This window comes from Palaemon carinicauda, chromosome 28, assembly GCF_036898095.1.
Source record: "Palaemon carinicauda isolate YSFRI2023 chromosome 28, ASM3689809v2, whole genome shotgun sequence".
Lineage (NCBI taxonomy): Eukaryota > Metazoa > Arthropoda > Malacostraca > Decapoda > Palaemonidae > Palaemon > Palaemon carinicauda.
The window spans coordinates 7,355,663-7,368,668 of NC_090752.1; the positions used below are offsets into that span (position 1 = coordinate 7,355,663).

A 13,006-nucleotide genomic window follows, 5' to 3' on the forward strand; every position below is an offset into this window, starting at 1 on the left:
GGGGTCTCAATATTTCTGGGATCAATTCATGCATTGTGGAATTAGCATCTGGTTAAGTTGGGTTAAATGTTTCCATTATATTGTATTTAGGGGTTGTGTGTGTGTGTGTGTTTGGTGGTTTTTTTTTTTTCGTCTTAATAGTTCTGGGATTTATTTATACATTCCTGGTATTTTTAATGAAGAACATTGTGGAATTAACATCTGATTAAGCTGGTTTAAATGTTTTGATTATATTGTATTTAAGGGGTTGTGGTGGCCGATGTGGTAACGTCTTTGCCGGGTGATTGTCAGACCGGGGTTCGAGTCCCGCTCGTACTCGTTAGTTCTTTTGGTTGCTGTAACCTCATTATCCTTGTGATCTAAGGATTGGGGATTTGGGGGGGAACATATAGGTCGATCTGCTGAGTCATCAGCAGCCATTGTCTGGCCCACCTTGGTCCTAGCTTTGGTGGAGAGGGGCTTGGGCGCTGATCATATGTATATATGGTCAGTCTCCAGGGCATTGTCCTGCTTGATAGGGCAGTGCCATTGTCCCTTGCTTTTGCCATTCATGACCGGCCTTTAAACTATTGAACATGATTCTTTCTGAGAAACTACCCTGTCGCTCAGAATGCCTTTATTAACTCCTTATTGGTACTATTGTTCATATTGATTAGTTCACATTTTTAATCCATCTTCAATGCCACGAATTCAAAGAAAATTAGATTTGACAGGTTTGTCAACTATTCAATCTGGTTACGGTTCATTTCCCCCTTGCCTAAACATACAGCGAATAGCCTGGCCTATTCTTTTCATATTCTCCTCCGTCCTCATACACCTGACAACACTGAGATTACCAAATAATTCTTCTTCACTCAAGGGGTTAACTGCTGTACTGTAATTAAGTGGCTATTTTATTCTTGGTAAGGGGAGAGGAGACTCCTTAGCTATGGTAAGCAGCTCTTCTAGGAGAAGGACACTCCAAAATCAAAGCAATGTTCTCTAGTCTTGGGAAGTGTCATAGCCTCTGTACCACGGTCCTCCACTGTCTTTGGGTAGAGTTTTCTTGCTTGAGGGTACACTCGGGCACACTATTCTGTCTGATTTCTCTTCCTCTTGTTTATTTAAAGTTTTTATAGTTTAGATAGGAAATTTTTATTTTAATGTTGGTACTGTACTTAAAATATTGTATTTTTCCTTGTTTTCTCTGCCCTCACTGGGCCATTTTCCCTGTTGGGGCCCCTGGGCTTATAGCGTCCTGCTTTTCCAACTAGGTTTGTAGCTTAACAAGTAATAATAATAATAATGATAATAATAATAATAATGATTTTAATTTTAATAATAATAATAATAGTAATAATGATTTTAATTTTAATAATAATAATAATAATAAATATTAATAATAGTAATAATAATAATAATAATAATAATAATAATAATAATAATAATTTTAATAATAATAATAATATTAGTAGTAATAATAATAATAATAGTAATAATAATAATAATAATAATAACAATATTAATAGCTGTCATTTCAGTTATAGCAGTTATTTGCTGTGTCAGCAATTTAGAACATTTCTATCAGAATTAATGTTATTGGGAGTGGTGATTCCGAAGAACGAACTCGTTTAACGTAATGACAATAATCCTTTTTTAATAGAATGTGTGAAATTCCAATCAAGTTTCATCTTTTTTTATAGTAGTCAACGGATATTGGCTTGATTATATAACGCCATATGATTATTCATCTATATCTATCTGTCTATCTATATGTGTGCGTGTATAAATATATATATATATATATATATATATATCTATATATATATATGTACACACATATATATATATATATATATGTACATATATATATATATGTATATATATATATAAATATATGTATATGTGAGTGTATGTATATATGTATGTATATATATGTATATATGCATATACATATTGTTATATATATATTTATATATATAATGTATATATATACATATGTATATATACATATATATATATATATATATACAGTATATATATATATATATATATATACAGTATATATATACATATATATATATATATATATATAATGTAAATGTATAGTCCTATTACAGGGTGTCCAAAAGTCATATTACAAGTATATATCAATATAAAAATATGAGTAAATCATTACAAAATCAGAATTAGATATTGAGTTTTTTTACCTCATTTAATTCACTTCTGTATGAGCAGCTTTAGTTACACAAAGTAAATCAAGAATACTTGATTCCTTGCTATGTTCTCTGTAGCATAACCTCATCATTGGTCATCATTATCATCATCATCATCATCATCATCATCATCTCCTCTTACGCCTATTGACGCAAAGGATCTCGGTTAGATTTCGCCAGTCGTTTCTATCTTGAGCTTTTAAATCAATACTTCTCCATTCATCATCTCCTACTTCACGCTTCATAGTCCTCAGCCATGTAGGCCTGGGTCTTCAAACTCTTTTGGTGCCTTGTGGAGCCGAGCTGAAAGTTTGGTGATATAATCTCTCTTGGGGAGGGCGAAGAGCATGTCCAAACCATCTCCATCTACCATTCAGCCTGATCTCATCCACATACGGCACTCGAGTAATCTCTCTTATAGTTACATTTATAATCCTGTCCTGCCATTTAACTCCCAATGGTAGCAATGGCATTATTAATCTTAACATATCACCATAGAAAGAAGGGCAGTAGAGTGATATCTGGTGAACGAGGTGGCCATGAAATTGGGCCATACATTCCAATCCCAATTTCAATTCCAGTCTCTGTGGAAATTATTAATTTAGGAACCCACAAACATGGAGGTCCCAATGCGGGGGGGGGGGGGGGGGGGGGCACCATGTTACTGGAACTTGATGGTTAGTTAAAGGTCATCTAGGTGTGGTCACATATTCAGTCAAAAGGTCAAGGTAATTATCTGCTGTAATTGATGTCTCGGAAAAAAATTATGGATCAATGATTCCAGACCACACATTCACCTTTTGGACTTTCTTTGCTAAGTTCCCTAGTCACCTTAGATGTTCTGATTCCCAAACTCTTACATTATATGTGATCAGTTTCCTTGAAATATGAAAGATTCCCTTATCACTAAAACAAACTCTGTTGAGGAACTTTTCATCCTCAGAAATTATTCCAGCATGTCAACTGTAAACACCTTTCGTCTTGGTTTATTGTTTGGCCTGTGTGAGGTCCAAGTTCTCTTGTAGAACTTTTTGCACTGTTGAACGTGGTAGCTACTGTATACTGTGTTTGTCAACAGTACAGAAGGACTTTATAGGAGAACGATCAAAGGCTTGTCTTACTGGATCGATTATGTTCCTCATATTTTTGGTCGTCCAATTCTCCCTCTAAAAGCTTAAATGACCGCTTATGTATAGCAGAGGCAAGGGATAGGGACATTGCCCTATCAAGCAGGAAAATGAACTTTGTAGGAGAACGTTCAAAGGCTTGTCTTACTGGATCGATTATGTTCCTCATATTTTTGGTCGTCCAATTCTCCCTCTAAAGGCTTAAAAGGCTGCTTATGAATGGAAGAGGCAAGGGACAGGGAGGATGCCCTAGAGACTGACCATATATACATATGATCAGCGTCCAAACGCCCTCTCCATCCAAGCTAGGATCAAGGAGTGCTGGGTAATGGCTGCTGATTACTCAGCAGATATACCTATAGGCTTCCCCATGGTGAGGTTGCAGCGGCCAAAGGAATTCATGAGGTTAAGCGGCAATTGAACCCCAGTCTCGTGATCACCAGTCAGGGACGTTACCACATAGGTCACCCTTTATCCAAGACAGTCCTTGCCTTCATGAGGTTCTTGTGCCATGCACGAATTGATGGATGTGACCGTAGTTCTCTTCCATAATTCTTCTTCTTCTTTTTTTTTTTTTTTTTTTTTTTTTTTTTTTTTTTTTTTTTTTCCTCCGTGGCATACATTGTGCCCCTTCGTGATGAGTAGCAATTTTGGGGATTCGTCTAGCAGTACTTCTTTTATCAACAAGGTACCGGAAATACACAAATGCACTGTTATTGAGAATTGTTATAACTGTTGAATTTATTAAATAAATCTGATAGAAATATGTCATCAATAGGTTTTTTAGAATATATTTTAAAAATTTTTTAGAGACTTTGTCGTGATCCTTAAATCTCTCTCTCTTTCTCTCTCTCTCTCTCTCTCTCTCTCTCTCTCTCTCTCTCTCTCTCTCAGATTGATTGCGTAAAACATGTGGCAGTACTGAATTGTACTTTTACAAAATAACACATTTAATTATGTTATTCATACCTTGTTATGGGATATTTTATGCTTTCTCTTTAAGCTTAGACTTTATTGCCTTCTTGTTAGACATTAGAATAACAATTATATTTCACTGTTACATTTTAGGTTGGCTGGAATTACCTTGTTTAGAAAGTTTAGATAATAAGCGTCAATAAATTCCTGAATTCATAAATGCACGTCTGAATTTAAATATCAATTCTTTATTATTATTATTATTATTATTATTATTATTATTATTATTATTATTATTATTATTATTATTTTTAATATTATTGTTATTATTATTATTATTATCATTATTATTATTATTATTATTATTTTTTATTATCATTAGTATTACCATTATTATTGTTATTATTATTATTATTATTTTTAATATTATTATTATTGTTATTATTGTTATTTTTAATATTATTATTATTATTATTATTATTATTATTATTATTATTATTATTATTATTACTTGCTAATCTGCAACCCTAGTTGGAAAAGCAGGATGCTATAAGCCCGAGGGCTCCAACAGGGAAAATAGCCCAGTCTGGAAAGGAAATAAGGAAAAACGACAAGAGAAGTTTTGGAACAATACATTAAAATAAATCTTTCATATTTTGTACAATTTTTGGGAAAAATAATTTAGGGTGCATTGTTCAGTGCAGTCAAAATCTAGAGGAAACAAAAGCAGAAAGGGAAGCAAAATATGTTTATTCTTGAAATTTCTGTTTTGTGCTTTCAGGAACAAAAGGGTCACAAGAAGAATCTCCTTTATATAATAAAGAGCACGTGTCTGGTTGTTTATGTATGTGTATATATATATATATATATAGATATATATATATATATATATATTATATATATATAAATATTAAATATATATGTAATATGTATATATATACATACATATATATTATATATGTATATATATATTTATATATGTATATATATATATATATATATATATTCATATATATGTGTATAGATATGGTTTTATATATATATATATATATATATGTATGTATATATTTACTGTATTCGACAGGTATAAGTACAGTAGAATTGTCATCGACTTTTATCTTTCTTCGTGGCCAAGTGGTTTAGTCACTGTCTATACAAGCTTGCCGACCAGGGTTCGATTCCCGGCCGGACACAAGCTCTTTTCTTTGTGTGATTTCGCCTGGGGCTCTGATCCCAAGGTCGTTAAGAGAATCCAGACATTAATGTATCAAAATTTATATGGCTTATTTGAATATATATATATATATATATATATATCCGATCACACTGAGCAGCATTGCCAAAAGCATTACAGTACTACGCAGTCTCTCCCCGTCTTTCGGGTTGGTGGGAGAGGAAGTAGTCATACCCAGGTGTTGCAGTTAGGAGAGGGGGTAGGGGATGGGAAAGGTTGAATCTGTGTGTGTGCATATGTAGCTAAATATTTAGTCTTCAATTTTGACTGGTCGGGTACTCTCGTGGATCATGGAATAAGTAAATATATATATATATATATATATATATACACACACATATATATATGTGTGTGTGTGTGTCCATGTGTCCGTGTTTATGTAGCAATTAAAAACCTTCTACGGAATTTATATATATATATATATATATATATATAGTGTCCTATCCTACTAAAAGTCTCATTTGATAATAACCTCTATAAATAAAATAAAAAAAACCCTCGAGTTGTATCATTCGTTTTTATCTAAAAGCCACGCGATGTTCATTAAGCTTCTAAAAGATTTTAGGTGAAACTTCCTCCTAAAACTTTCTCCCAAGACGAAAATCTTTCGCATGACTCCGGAGAGTTTAAATCATCCTCATAAAGTTCGGGAAAGAAAACTTGTTGGAGGAACTGAGTAGAGAAACTTAGGAGAAGAAACGTCATGAGAATCTTTCGTTTTTTTCCTTCATGGGTGAAATGGAAAGGAGAGAAAGAGTGCGACTAAGTCTGTTTCAATGTTTCTTTTTTTGGAGTTGTTTTGTTTCGGTGGAGGGTTGATAAAAAGATATATTCTGAAGTTTGAGAACATGGGAAGTTTATGTATATTTGTGTATACTGTATGTTTATATATTATAGATTATATGTGTGTGTATATATATGTATGTATATATATGTATATATATATGTATATATATATATATGTATATATATATGTCTATATATATATATATTATATATATATATATATTTATATGTGTATATATATATATAATATATATATTTTACGGATAAGTATATATATGTGTTTGTGTATTTAAATGTGTGTAATTATGTATACCACTGTATATATGTACATATATACAGTATATATATATATATATATATATGTATGTATGTATGTATATATATGTGTGTATATATATATATATATATGTGTGTGTGTGTGTGTGTGTATCTGTCTGTCTTTATGCTGACTTGGGACTGTAATGGACATGAAGGAAGATCGTTTATCTGTCCATTTGTCCGCTGAACAGTGACTATTTTGAACTTCAAGGAAAATCATCTGTCTGTCCACTGTTTATGGACTATCTGGGGACATCAATGGAAGTCGCCTGTTTTTTCTGTCTGTAGGTTAATCTGTAGCAACTGTCAATGCATCTATTCCTACTATAGCCCATTTCTTTTAGCGATGCAGATTTGCACCGACTCGCAAGCGGTGCTCTTTTAGCTCGGAAAATTTTCCTGATCGCTGATTGGTTAGAATTATCTCGTCCAACCAATCAGCGATCAGGAAACTTTTCCGAGCTAAAAGGGCACCACCCCTGCGAGTCGGTGCAAATCTGCATCGCTAAAAGAAATTGACTAGAGTTGATCAGACTGACATAAGTCTTTTTATAGTTTATATATGACATATTCTGTTTTTGACGTTGTTAATAGTTTATATAGGACATATCTGTTTTGACGTTGTTACTGTTTTAGAATGATTTATAGTTAACTTCTCATCATTTATTTATTTCCTTATTTCCTTTCCTCACTGGGCTATTTTTCCCTGCTGGAGCCCTTGGGCTTATAGCATCTTGCTTTTCCAACTTGGGTTGTAGCTTGGCTAGTAATAATAATAATAATGATAATAACTTTTCATCTGTCAATCACGCCTACATTATCATTGCAGTTTTCTTTACACGGTAGAGAGTTCAATCAAGTACAAAGGTAGACAGTCATTCAAGAAAACGCTATTTGATTCTGTATTATTATTATTATTGTTTATTATTATTATTGTTATTATTATTATTATTACTTGCTGAGCTACAACCCCAGTTGGAAACGCATGGTGCTATAATCCCAAGGGCTTCAAGAGGGAAAATAGCCCAGTGAGGAAAGGAAATAAGTAAAAACGCCAAGAGAAGTTTAAGAACAATAATAACATTAGAATAAATGTTTCATACATTTTACAGTTTTTAGACAAATTATTTAGTGTGTGCAGAAAGGTAGTTTGTCCGTCATTTTGGCGTTGCGTCTGTTATTATTATTATTATTATTATTATTATTATTATTATTATTATTATTCCTTGCTAAGCTACAACCCTAGTTGTAAAAGCAGGATGCTATAATCCCAGGGGTCCCAACAGGGAAAATAGCCCAGTGAGGAAAGGAAACAAGGAAAAATTAAATATTTTAAGAACAGTAACATTAAGATAAATATTTTCTATATAAATTATAAAAACTTTAACAAAACAAGAAGAGAAATTACATAGAATAGTGTGCCCGAGTGTACCCTCAAGCAAGAGAACTCTAACCCTAGACAGTGGAAGACCATGGTACAGAGGCTATGGCACTACCCAAGAATAGAGAATAATGGTTTGATTTTGGAGTGTTCTTCTCCCTAGAAGAGCTGCTTACCATAGCTCAAGAGTCTCTTCTACACCTAACTTGCTATGGGAACGATGCCAATAAATACGAAGGTAATCAAGCAGATCTGATATATGTAGATCACGTAGAGATTTGTATGTGAAATCGTTCTATCCTGTCTCTGTTCGTCAGGTTCCCTCATTTTTATTTCATCATCTACGGAATGCTAATCAAACTTGGTACGAATGTAAGCTATTATACACAGACTTACTTCCATTTTATACGTTATAAATGACGTTTGTTTATTAATTGGTATAATAATAATATCTTGGGGCTCCTTGGTATTGTCAAGTTAGGCAACCACTGCAACTATTGAATGGTTTTGGGGACAGGAGTAGGAAATAAATATAGGGGTGCAGTTGGGAAGGGATTCAGGAGATTGGGAGACTGCCATGGGACTGGTTTCTCTCTCTCTCTCTCTCTCTCTCTCTCTCTCTCTCTCAGGTAAAGCATGTGTCATGTGTCATAGCATCAGTTAATGGCTTTTTCGAAAATACATCAGTTATTATTATTATTATTATTATTATTATTATTATTGTTATTATTATTATTTATTATTATTATTATTATTATTATTATTATTATTATTATTATTATTTATTATTATTGTCAGCCGGACAAGCCCAACTCAGCAGTGACCTCCCCTGTCTAAAAGGTTTTAAGGTCGCTCATGAATGGCAGAGGCAAGGGACAGTGACATTGCCATAGCATTTAGGACAATGCCCTAGAGACTGACCATATATTATATGATCAGCGCCCAAGCCTCCTCTCCACCCAAGCTAGGACCAGGGAGGGCCAGGCAGTGGTTGCTGATGACTCAGCAGATAGACCTATATGCTCCCCCAAACCCCCAACCTTAGCTCACAAGGATGGTAAGGTTGCAGACACTAATGGCAATAACGAGTCTGAGCGTGACTCGAACCCCCTGACTGGCAAACACCAGGCAGAGACATTACCAATCAGGCCACAGCAACTTAAACTTACAGTCCCGGGCTGGGATCGATCTGCTGTCATGCTAATGTTAGGCGAACACATTACCACTGTACTAGCCTTGAGTCATTCATACGCTTCAATAAAGAACGCACCTTACAAACCCGTAGTGAATAATCTTCGCGAAGCAGAAAAGAAAAGATCAAAACCGTACCTGGCGAGGAAATATCTTTTGAATTCATCCGAGGATCATTAGCTTGAAACAAGCGACGAGTTAATTAACTTGCGAAGGAACTGAAAGGATGATGGCGTATCATTACGTGACGTCACTCCAACATGATTAAATTCGGGCGCATTGTGTAGACGGTGCCTTTCATTAATGGACGGAAGAGAGAAATGCGGCTTTAGTTAGCATTTTCTTTTGATTTGATTTTTTTTTGCTTTTGGATATTTTAGTATTGTGTGTTTAAGGTACTTAAGTCAGAGTAATAGCTTTGAAATTACTTATTGGACATCAGCTGCTACTTAGGGTAATAGCTGCGTAATTACTTATTACACATCAGAGGCTACTTAAATCAAAGTAATAGCTACAGAATTACTTGCAAAATTACGTATTACATATTCGGCTACTTAAGTCAAATTAGTAGCTGAGGAATTACTTATTGCACATCAGAGACTACTTGAGTTTAAGTAGTAGCTGAGAAATTACTCATTGCACATCAGCGGCTACTAAGTCAAAGTAATAGCTACGAAAATACTTGCATATCAGCGGCTACTAAGTCAAAGTAATAGCTACGAAATTACTTGAATATCAGTAGATACTATAGTCAAAGTAATAGTTGTAAAATTACTTATTACACATCAGAGACTACTTAAGTCTAAATAGTAGCTGTGAAATTACTTATTGCACATCAGCGACTACTTGAGTCTGAATAGTAGCTGTTAAATAACTTACTGCACATCAGCGGTTACTTAAATCAGAGTAACTGCGAAATTACTTATTGTACATCAGCGGCTATTTACCGGAGGTCCAAGTAATAGCTACGAAATGACATAATGCGCATCGGGGACTGTATCTCCTTATAAGCTCCTTTGGCTAAAGGCTGAAGAAGTCTGTAGTTACGTTTTATCTCTAATCTTTAGTGGCGTGTACAAGCAGCTTACGTTATCCTACCAAGAGCCTTGATCCTTTAATGGTTTAAAGGTCGCTCATGAATGGCAGAGGCAAAGGGACAGTGACATTGCCCTAACAAGCAGGACAATGCCCTAGAGACTGACCAAATATGATCAGCACCCAAGCCCCCTTTCCACCCAAGCTAGGACAAGGGAGGGCCAGGCAATGGCTGTTGGTGAATCAACAGATAGGCCTATAGGCTCCCAAACCGACATTGCCCTAGCAAGCAGGACAATGACCTAGAGACTGACCATATATTATATGATCAGCGCCCAAGCCCCCTTTCCACCCAAGCTAGGACCTGGGAGGGCCAGATATTGGCTGTTTACTAATCAACAGATAGACTTATAGGCTCCCAAACCGACATTGCCCTAGTAAGCAGGACAATGCCCCAGAGACTGACCATATTACATAGGATCAGCGCCTAAACCCCTTTTCCACACAAGCTAGGACCAGGGAGGGCCAGGCAATGGCTGTTGATGAATCAACAGATAGACCTATAGGCTCCCCCAAACCCCCCATCCTTAGCTAGGACCAGGGAGGGCCAGGCAATGGCTGTTGATGAATCAAGAGATAGACCTGTAGGCTCCCCCAAACCCCCCAACCTTAGCTCACGAGGATGGTAAGGTTGCAGAGACTAATGGCACTAACGAGTCTGAGCAGGACTCGGCCACAACAACCCACAAGGGAAGTCAAGGAGTCCGCAAGGCTTTGGTTTATTGAACGCTTTGCCAGGAGGACTGTTATTCCCTGCATTCTTTCTAAAATAGATCTGATTTTTGGAATATTTTAATAATTTAGTCCCATGCCATTCGAATATATCATTCACTTCGATAAAGTTGGTATTTGATTTTCAAGTGTATAATTGCATATACTTTTTTTTTAATGCAAGTTTCTCAAGCAAAATTAATATTAGATAATCTGTAGAATTTTCGTGCTTAGAAGTCATTGCTTTGTAATTTTTAACATGTTTGACTTACGAATAATTTGTTTTTTAGGATTTCAAAACTTCTGAAGGAGAAATCTTGTTTTTTTGGAGTAGTTAATTTATTAATTTCGTGTCTCATACCACATGAGTATGTCATTCACTTCTTTATAATTATTTTATTTTTTCAATTATATAATTTTATTTACTGTGTGGGTTTTGCGTGAATTATTCCATGATTAGCTTTCATCGCTTTTTTTTTCAGGAGACTAAAATATTCTTTTAAGAAATATAGATTAAATACGTTAATATACCGTTTTTTTTAGGTATATTAAGGAAAATTTAAATTGTCTCATTGTATTATTATTATTATTATTATTATTATTATTATTATTAACTGCTAAGAATGTATTGTGGTTATGATGCCTCTCTTGCATGATAACTTTTTTTTAGAATTTAATCTAGTTTTTCACGACTGATATAACATTTATCTATATGTAAATATATATATATATATATATATATATACATATATATATATATATATATATACATATATATACATATATATATATTAATATTATTATTTTTTTTATTATTAGTAGTAGTAGTATTATTACTTGCTAAGCTATAACCCTAATTGGAAAAGCAGGATGCTATAAGCCCAGGGACCCTAACAAGGAAAATAGTCCAGTGAGGAAAGGAAACAAGGAAAAAGAAAATATTTTGAATAACAGTAACATCATTAATATATATATGTATATATATATATATATATATATATGTATGTATGTATGTATGTATGTATGTATTATACATACATACATACATACATACATACATACATACATACATACATAACCTTCACGAACAATCTGAGTAAAAAAAAAAATTAGAAAATATATTTTAGTTTTTGATGACATATTTCCTAATTAAGGATTCTCTCTCTCTCTCTCTCTCTCTCTCTCTCTCTCTCTCTCTCTCTCCAGAAATGTAACAATTGTAATTTAATTTTTGATGATTTTTTTACCTCCACTAAGACTCTCTGACTCTCTCTCTCTCTCTCTCTCTCTCTCTCTCTCTCTCCATAAGTATAACAATTTTAATTTAATTTTTGATGACTAATATATAGATTTTTTTTACCTCCACTAAGACTCTCTCTCTCTCTCTCTCTCTCTCTCTCTCTCTCTCTCTCCAGAAATATAAAATTTGTAATTTAATTTTTGGTGACTAATATATAGATTTTTTTTACCTCCACTGAGACACTCTCTCTCTCTCTCTCTCTCTCTCTCTCTCTCTCTCCAGAAATATAAAATTTGTAATTCAATTTTTGGTGACTAATATATAGATTTTTTTACCTCCACTGAGACTCTCTCTCTCTCTCTCTCTCTCTCTCTCTCTCTCTCTCTCTCTCAAACGATATTCATCCTCTATGTTTACGTTGTAAAATTAAACAAATATATATAATCCCCCAACAGTTCTTAAAACAGGAAAACAAAGTTCCAAATCTTTGAACGCTTCTAAAAGGGAAACCCGATAAAAATTAGAAATTATTTTCTGGACAACACTTCTGAACTAAGAATCTCTCTCTCTCTCTCTCTCTCTCTCTCTCTCTCTCTCTCAAGGAAACCAAAGTTCCCAATCTTTGAACGCTGCAAGGAGAAAAACCCGAGAAAAATTGGAAATTATAGTAAAATTTTGGATAACACATTTGAACTAAGAATCTCTCTCTCTCTCTCTCTCTCTCTCTCTCTCTCTCTCTCAAACGATACCCTTCCTCTATGTTTACATTGTAAAATTAAACAAACGTAAATTATCCCCCAAAGGTTCTTAAAA

The 13,006-nt window shown here is 34.0% G+C and overlaps 1 protein-coding gene across 1 annotated transcript in view; it reads left to right on the top strand.

The window, feature by feature from the left end:
* The first annotated feature begins 3,650 nt into the window (after window positions 1–3,650).
* Window positions 3,651–13,006, top strand: part of LOC137621393 (homeobox-like protein HDP1) — a 30,732-nt gene continuing 21,376 nt past the window's right edge. Inside the window, exon 1 of the mRNA XM_068351691.1 lies at window positions 3,651–3,695. Within this exon, the coding sequence (XP_068207792.1) occupies window positions 3,651–3,695 (45 nt within the window). The remainder of the gene's footprint in view (window positions 3,696–13,006) is intronic.